This window comes from Mandrillus leucophaeus, unplaced genomic scaffold (assembly GCF_000951045.1).
Source record: "Mandrillus leucophaeus isolate KB7577 unplaced genomic scaffold, Mleu.le_1.0 Scaffold771, whole genome shotgun sequence".
Classification (NCBI taxonomy): domain Eukaryota; kingdom Metazoa; phylum Chordata; class Mammalia; order Primates; family Cercopithecidae; genus Mandrillus; species Mandrillus leucophaeus.
The window spans coordinates 630,814-640,105 of record NW_012108375.1 but is presented as its reverse complement, the minus strand read 5'-3'; the positions used below and the strand labels follow the sequence as shown (position 1 = coordinate 640,105).

General features: G+C 34.9%; 1 protein-coding gene across 2 annotated transcripts in view; it reads right to left on the bottom strand.

The window, feature by feature from the left end:
* Positions 1–933: 933 nt before the first annotated feature.
* CENPK (centromere protein K) overlaps positions 934–9,292 on the bottom strand; it is a 49,418-nt gene continuing 41,059 nt past the window's right edge. For both annotated transcript variants that reach the window (XM_011966759.1, XM_011966760.1), the window contains exons 9-11: positions 9,164–9,290; positions 4,984–5,037; positions 934–1,808 (exon numbers count right to left, since the gene is read on the bottom strand). In XM_011966759.1, the coding sequence (XP_011822149.1) occupies positions 1,650–1,808; positions 4,984–5,037; positions 9,164–9,290 (340 nt within the window). In that variant the 3' untranslated portion in view covers positions 934–1,649. The remainder of the gene's footprint in view (positions 1,809–4,983; positions 5,038–9,163; positions 9,291–9,292) is intronic.

Here is a 9,292-nt window from a genome sequence, read left to right as displayed (position 1 = left end):
AAAGTATTTGATACCACTACATTTAGCAGTTGGTAGCCTACTGACATACCCCATATAAACTTTTAGAAAAATGTGGTCTATTGGTAGACACTGCAAGCATAAGGATTGCTTTTTTTTTTTTTCTTTTGAGACGGAGTTTTGCTCTTGTCGCCTAGGCTGGAGTGCAGCGGCGCAATCTTGGCTCACTGCAACCTCTGCCTCCCAGGTTCAAGCGATTCTCCTGCCTCAGCCTTCAAGTAGCTGGAATTACAGGTGTGCACCACCACACCCAGCTAATTTTTGGTATTTTTAGTAAAGACAGGGTTTCACCATGTTGGCCTGGCTGGTCTCGAACTCCTGACCTCAAGTGATCCACCCACCTCGGCCCCCGAAAGTGCTAGCATTACAGGCGTGAGCCACCATGTCTGGCTCGATTTACATATTTTTAATGTTTTCATTAGCAAACACCAAAAGTGTTTTGCTAGTAATTCATGGACAACAGTACCACCTGCTCTGAAGAATTCTTGTCAGACCTACACTGCCATTTCTTCCCTCTCCAGTTACTTCAAAGAGTAAAAAGTTGCTCACCCCTTCAATATCCAACTCGAGTATTCTAGGAGGTACTTTATGTATCATCTTCCCCTAAAAGAGTTACATTCCCTAAAATATAATAGTATTTGTATTTTCTACAGAGGGATTGGTATACTTCAAATATTATTTGTTTACTTTAGAAAATAAGAAGCAATTAAGGTAAGCAAGGAACTTGGATAATATACAGTAGGAAGCACTTTCAAGTAAAAAAGTAACAAATTTCTCTTAGAAAACTAATGATATTAATGGATTTAGGATTCTCTAGTTTAGCTTGTATGCAATACTAAATGAGTCCTATATCTTAATTTATCCAGCTTTAAAAAGTATTTGCTACTTATAAAAATATCCCACATCACCAATTGCTAGAGATTTTTAGAAATAATTTTATTTAAAGAAAATTCATAGAGGATTAATAAAATGTCATGAATACAATTTTGTTGGTAATAATTAGCAGAATCAAGAGTAGATTAATATATAAGGTTACATGGTATATGAATAATACAAACTAAAATATCAATTTTATGCTAGCTTTATCCATCAGTTTTTCATATTCCAATTTTAAACAAAGCTAGAAATAAGGCAGTACATATGAAACAATTTGCTAAATACTTTTAAATTATGCCAGCTTCTACATCAGATATTACCTCAATTTTAAAATCATCCGCAAATTAAATGACCTTCCCATTATAATTTCTAAATATAAAGAAGCACCAATTGGAACTCAAAATGCATGAAAGATATTGTTATACATTTTAAGAAAACATTATATTAGCAATATAATAAATCAACAAAGAATTTTCCAAAGAATATTGCATGAGGTAAGGTATATTAAATGTTTTATGCCTAGAATATTATCTACCTGCATTCTTCTCCATATAGTTTAAAACACCAAAGCACTGACTGAAGAAAGGATCATTTAAAAATGAATAATAGATGGCAGCACATGCCATTTAGCGATAAAAGGAAGATGGACTATGTGCATTAATTTGCAAACAATGTTTTTTATCCAAATAGTCCTGTGGTTCCAATATCCTTGAATGATAAGATTTTTTTACTGTGTGAAAAAAGAAAACATCCTTTTACTGATGGAAAGCTTCTAATCTTATTCGAGTTGGATCTTCTGGATGTCTCAAGGCAATTCCATTACGCAGCAGCAGCTCAACATAAGGTGGCCAAAAGGAATCATTAATTTTGACATATGGATCATGTGGAACATCAAATAATCTATTTATAAGAATCTAGGAGAAAATATCATTCAAAATATACTTTACTTGGGAAAAAGTCAATACAGCTATAATAAAGTTTTTTGTCAAAGAATATTGACCTCTTTTCTTTTTCAACAACTGTTTTAATACTTTTAATCTACAAATTTGAATTTCCTTTTTGAAAGGACTACGGGTATTAGCTAATGAAAAAAACTTTAAAGTGAAGTTTTGCATCTTTAATTTAGAAAAACATTTCCTAAAAATTGGTAAGAAAGAATTTACAATTCTCCCACTTCTCTTGGGATTAATATCTTCTTTAGGATAAAGACAAAAATCTTAAAAAATTAATATTTCACAAAAAACACAAAAAAGTTAAAAAGAAAGTGAGCAAGTGTGTCTTAATATTTGAGGGAAAAATCACTGGTCCTGTCCTCCACAAAACACCTATTCTTCCGATAAATATTTACAAGATTCAATTTTATCACCATCGCTTCCTTCAGCTTCATCCTGAGTATCCCTGATCTGCATTAAGGATATTGTGGAATTACAACCACAAATTGAATTTTTATTATTTGTATTAAATTATATAGGCTAGCATTTTCCAAACTGCATTCCATAGAATTAGTCTCCCTGAAGATGTTCTTAGTTCCTGAAAAACAGAGTTCTGTGATCAAACAAGCTTGGGAAAGCTTGCTAATGTGAAGTGAGAATCAGCTGTCTTTCCCAAATCCACTGCTAATGTAAAAGTCTTCTGAAGAAAGAAGTATTTACAATTGTTTGAATACTAATGTTATGAAATACAGTGAAAAACGCTAAATGTAGATCAATTATTATTTTGCCTCCTCAGCTATCTTCCAGTGCCTTCACAAATTACAAAACTAGAACTCAGAAGAGTTAAGGGATTCCTTAGGGGCACATAATCAGTGGTGGATCTTGGATTAGACTCCATATTTCAAAATTACCTCCGCATCTCAGAAATTTGTCAGGCCAAATTTTTAACTGAAAGATGCTATTATTTTAAGGAACATGGAAAAGAAAAGGCATAATTTATACAATTACAAAGTGCCATAGAAATAAATCAAATTAATCCATCAAGCTCTAATCTCAATAAAATTTTGTAATACCTTATTTCTTTTTTTTTTTTTTTGAGACGGAGTCTTGCTCTGTCACCCAGGCTGGAGTGCAGTGGCCGGATCTCAGCTCACTGCAAGCTCCTCCTCTCGGGTTCACGCCATTCTCCTGCCTCAGCCTCCCGAGTAGCTGGGACTACAGGCACCCGCCACTTCGCCCGGCTAGTTTTTTGTATTTTTTAGTAGAGACGGGATTTCACCGTATTAGCCAGGATGGTCTCGATCTCCTGACCTCATGATCCGCCCATCTCGGCCTCCCAAAGTGCTGGGATTACAGGCTTGAGCCACCGCGCCCGGCCTGTAATACTTTATTTCTTGAAATAAAATTTTCAACTATCATTAATTATTTCATGTCCCACATCCCATGGGAGGAAAAAAGCTTTGGCCTCATTTTTTTTGAGTACCATGATATAGAACTAAATATTAATTGTATTTTTAGAGCAATGGCTTATTTTAGTACAAATGGCTTATTTTAGTACAAATCTTTCCTATTTTGCATTTCTAATTTTAATCATATTATTTTTAACCTAACTGCAGTTTTAATATTAGTTCCTTTATCACTGACAATATGAGCCTTGGAGACAAACTTAGGATTCTAATGCTAAGTTTTATATGCTGATATAGTTTAGGTGTATCCCCTGCCAAATCTCATATTGAAATGTAATCCCCAGTGTTGGAGGTGGGGCCTGGTGGGAGGTGATTGGATCATCAGGGTGAATTTCTCGTGAATGCTTTAGCATATCCCCTTGGTGCTGTCCTCATGACAGTGAGTTCTTGCAAGATCTGGTTCCTTAGAAGTGTGTGTGGTACCTTTCCCCCTCCCTCTTGCTTTCCCACTCCGGCCATGTAAACTGTCTGCTCCTGATTCACCTTCTGCTATGAGTAAAAGCTCCCTTAGGCCTCCCTAGAAGCTGAGCAGATGCCAGTGTCATGTTTGTACAGCCTGCAAACCATGAGCCAATTAAACTCCTTTTCTTTATAAATTATACAGTCTCAGGTATTTCTTTACAGCAATACAAGAATGGCCTAACACATATGGTACATACTATGTACACTACTTAAAAATTATACATGTAATACCTTTCAGTATTTCCATGACTGACAATTTTCATTAAAAAAAAAAAAGTTAAGTTATCCATGAGAAACTATAGACAATTTAGTTTCAGCATAAACTAGAGTAGCTAGAAATATGTTAAAATATTCTAATTACAAATCTAATATATATTTGTATTTTGCTTTTCAAAGCAATAATATTCTGTATTAAATCCTGAGGAACCAAAACTTGTCAGCTGGGCAAAAAGAGACTTTAACACCTAGTTCATTAAGTTAAATGAAACACATTTTCTGAAATCACTCTTTCTTCAAAATTTACCAATGATTTTAAAAGGGGGTACACTAATTGGTAAATACCCTGTTCTTCATACACTATTTCATTTTCCTTTCTGCCCAATTTGTCATGAATTGTCATATCAAGATCTTCCAAAGTATTTAAAATAATTCATAATATGGTTGAGGTTCAAAAACATTTTTGAAAAGGTCGAAGATATTTATAAAACAAGGTATATGTCAAGTCAGAGAAAGTTGGAAAACTCAGTACTTACATTACAAGAAAAGAGACTGATGTTATTTTTTTTTAAATTGTACAATTCCTACAACTTTGTGGAAGGAATCTTTAAGTTCATTATGTATTTTATACAGAGTACAGAGCTACCAATTAAAGAGTCAATGTAACAGCATAGAATTTTACTATGTAAATATTAGATGACATCATTAAAAATTTTTTTTCACCCTGTCAGCTCATACCTAGATAAAAACTTTACCTGTAATAAATCTTGGGAATATGATTAAGAGATAGACCTTAAATTAACATTATTTTAAAAATAACAATATTCCTCTCAGTACTATACAGGGAACAGAAACTAATTTTATACCAAAGATACATTATTACAAATATATTTAATAAAGAATGATGAATACTTTAAGAATTATTTCTTGTTTTTCAAGTCTGAGTATAATTGTTCACAAATAACTAATTAAGAGACAGCTTCAAGACAAGACAAAGTACACAAAACACTTACCTCTAACATTTCATGCAGTGTTATCAGCTGTACAGTTGATTCTTGAATGTTTTTCTTCAAGAGAAATGTGAATAACAAACAATTACCACTTCAGTTCTGCCAATGGTGAAATATTGGACTGTTTTTACAAGACTTTTATTTTATTTTTGAGAGAGTTTCGCTCTTGGCGCCCAGGCTGGAGTGCAATGGCCAATCTCGGTCCACTGCAACCTCCGCCTCCCGGGTTCCAGTAATTCTCTTGCCTCAGCCTCCCGAGTAGGTAGGATTACAGGCGCTCCCACCACCACGCCTGGCTAATTTTTGTATTTTTAGTAGATACGAGGTTTCACCATCTTGGCCAGGCTAGTCTGGAGCTCCTGACCTCAGGTGATCTGCCCACATTGGCCTCCCAAAATGCTGGGATTACAGGCATGAGCCACCATGCTTGGCCAAGAGTTTTAAAATTAGTATTTTTTAATTGTAATGGTATAAAGTAACTAAAATCAAATATTCATAATTAAGTGACAAAAAATTCTGAAAGTAAATGTTATTGTATTTAAGTCAGATTCATAAAAATGCAGCGGAAATATCTTCTAAGATAGTGAAAACTTTTATAGTAACTGGAAGATACAATTAAAACTATCCATAAACATATAATAGATATACACATTATATATAATCATATAAAAAATTTAGTATTTAAATCCCCCAATAAAAACTCCCCAAATGACATTCTAGAGTACATTTATGCAGTTTCAGTACAGGAAACTTGCTCTTATGAGAGGCTTAATCATCTTTCTATAGCTCTTGACAGTTTGTCATGTTAACTCATTAGTTGTTTCTTCCTTGGAATGACAGAGAACAAATCTCACTCCAATTCTATCCAAGAGTTCCTCAAATATTTGAAGACTGCTATTATAAGGCCCAAGTCTTCTCTTTTTCACATTAATCACCATTTGTTTCTTCCATTATTTTTTTCTTTTTTTTGGAGACAGGGTCTCACTCTGTCACCCAGGCTGGAGTGCAGTGGTGCCACCATAGCTCACTGCAGCCTTGACTTCCTGGGCTCAAGCTATCTTCCCACCTCAGCCTTCCGAGTAGCTGGAACTACAAGCACATGACACAGTAATGTTTTCGTTTAAATTTGTTTGTTTTGTAGAGGCAGGGTCTTGCTACGTTGTCCAAACTGGTCTCAAACTTTTGGCTTCAAGTAATCCTCCCACCTTAGTTTCCTAAAGTGCTGGGAATACAGGTGTGAGCCACCACACCCCACCTCAATATTTTTCATATGGCACAAATTTGAGGCTTCTCAATACCATGATTATTCTCTGAATGTGCTCTAATTTGTCTTTTGTTTTCCTTCATCTAGTCTCCCACAATGATCTAGGTGTGATTTGACTACCGAAGACAAAAAAAGAACACCCACTTTCATAATTACGGAGACCAGAATTCTATACATTAAATTTAAGATGGTATTAGCTTTTAGACGTCTATTTTTTTCCTTGTGGACTTCTGAGAATACTATCATCTAAAATGCCAAAGTATTTTTCATATATCTAGCTAAATATGTCTTCCTTATTCTATAATGTTTTAAACATAGATATCCTCTGTATTTCTACTTAAACATCATCCTATTTCATTTGCCTTAGTTCCTAACTAGCTAAGAAATAAAGTCTTTATTCCGTCATCCAATATATTTACTATCTAGCCCTCTTACTTTCACGTCATTTGTAAACTTTGATAGCCATATATTCTATCTCTTTACCTAAGTTATTGTTAAAAATGTTCAACAGGACAGACTCTAAAGGAAGCTTCTAGAAAGTTCCAAGATAATACTAATCCTAATTCAAAACTTTCTGATTAGGATTAGTATTATCTTGGAAAAAAGAAGTGAGGTTATCAAATCTGACGTAATGACCCCAAAATGGCTCATGGTAATCAAGCTTCCTTTTAAGGATGCCTCAAACCTCCGGTTCTATTAGTGGAGCAAAAGCAACCAAAAAAAGTTGAAAAAAAATGGAGGAGATTGGGACCAGAAAATATATCAGTGAGTTGTTGCAAGATTAAGGTCATAAAGAGGCAAGGAATCATGACTTTAATGAAATGGTCAAAAGAAGGCTGTCATACTTTTACAAATAAATAAGAGGTAAAAAACAATAATAGAATGGAAGACACAGTCCATAACAAATGTAAAGCCTATAAACAATTATAAGAAAGGGAAGAGTAAAAAGAACACAGATAGTAAAAACAAAAACAAACAGAACTTTTTCTCCTTTTCTTATTATAGTCACATCCATTCAATAAATATGAACTGAGAAGGCTCTATATAAAAGATATGCAAGATAGAAGAGATACAAAGATGAACTGAACACATCAAGTAGCTCACAGGTCATGGGGGTGAAGGGAGAGATACACATAAATAACACTAACAAAATCATTTGAAAAGTGTTAATAAAAGGACACCTAGAGCCAGGTTCAGCAGCTCACATCTGCAGTACCTGTTGTGTGGAGGCTGAGGCGGGAGGATAGTTTCAACCCAGGAGTTCAAGTCTAACCTGGGCAACATAGCAAGACCTCGTCTCTAAAAAAATCAATCAATAGGTCAGGTGTGGTGGCTCATGCCTGTAATCCTAGCACTTTGGGAGGCTGAGGCGGGAGGATCAACTGAGGTCAGGAGTTTGAGACCAGCCTTGACAACACGGTGAAACCCTGTCTCTACTAAAAATACAAAAAAAATTAGCTGGGTGTGGTGGCATGTAATTGTAGTCCCAGCTACTCGGGAGGCTAGGATAGGAGAATTGATCGCCTGAACCTGGGAGACAGAGGTTGCAGTGAGCAGAGATCATGCCATTGCACTCCAGCCTGGGTGACAGAGCAAGACTCGGTCCCCAAAAATAAAAATAAATAAAAATTAAAAATAAATAAATAAAAGAACACCTAAATTTCATATGTTTCACTCAAAAGATGTTTGAACTGTCTTAAGTAGGAATCTGCCACCCTCAACAGATTGGAAGGGTTTTAACCTAGGCAGAAAAAACAATGTGTAAGCCACAAAAAAGTGAGAGGTCAACTGGTGACACAGCTGAATGGATTCACGTAAGAGATGGATGAATGTTGGGAAATGAGGCTGAGGAGACAGAAGTCCATAGTATAAGTCCTAATGAAGAGATTTCTAAGAAGTTTACAGACTTCATTCCCTAAGAAGACATGAAAGATTTTATACTGAAAATGATTAAACTAAACATATTATTATTCAATGATTACTCCAATTTCAAAAAAGTCTTAACACCATATGTGTATATATATAAGAACTGTTCACAATCTTCTGCCACTCAATAAAATATTTATTCGCTTTTTCAGAAAAGGTTTATTTCATTATAGCTACTATTAAAATAGTCAATAACTTACAATAATCTGTAACAAATTTTAAACATCATTCTTTTGATTTAAAAAGTTGTACATACTCATCACAGAAAATTGAAAAAATTGTGAAAAGCAAAAAAACCACCTACAATCCTAGCTCTCAGACATTAGCACTATCAATTTTTTTAAACATAAATTAGATTCAAACAATTTAACCATCAGGGTTTTATTTGTTCAACAATTAGTTGTATTTCATTAACTTCTCTGAAGGTGTTCAATACATTATATGACAAGTTGACTTACTCCCATCATATGGGTATAATATAAAAAATATACTCTGGCTGGGTGCAGTGGCTCACACCTGTAATCCTAACATCTAATCGTCCCACTTGGGAGGCCGAGGTGGGCAGATTGCCTGAGCTCAGGAGTTCAAGACCAGCCTGGGCAACTTGGTGAAATCCCCTCTCTACTACAAATACAAAAAATTAGCTGGGCGTGGTGGCGCACACCTGTAGTTCCAGCTACTCTGAAAGCTAAGGCACGAGAATCACTTGAACCCAGGAGGCAGAGGTTGCAGTGAGCTGAGATCATACCACTGAACTCCAGCCTGAGTGACAGAGACTCTGTCCCCCTGCCCCCTCCAAAAAACTATACATATACTTAATCCCATTTTATTGAATAATTAGGTTGCTTCTAGTGTTTCAATAAATATAATGTGATAATGGCATATTTCCATACATGTGCATACCTTTGAACTAAATAAGAAAATATGCTTCTAAACCCACCTAAAATAATTTCAAATATGATAATTTATATAAATGTCTTCTCTAAAACTTACCTTTTTCTTTTTAACACTTCTATCAGGCAGAGGAAAATGGTCTTCTAGAAACTTGCCCAAGGTACTCAAGAGTTTCTCCTTATACTCTTTTACATTAAGCATTTTAGTTTTCAGTTCATTAAAGATTCT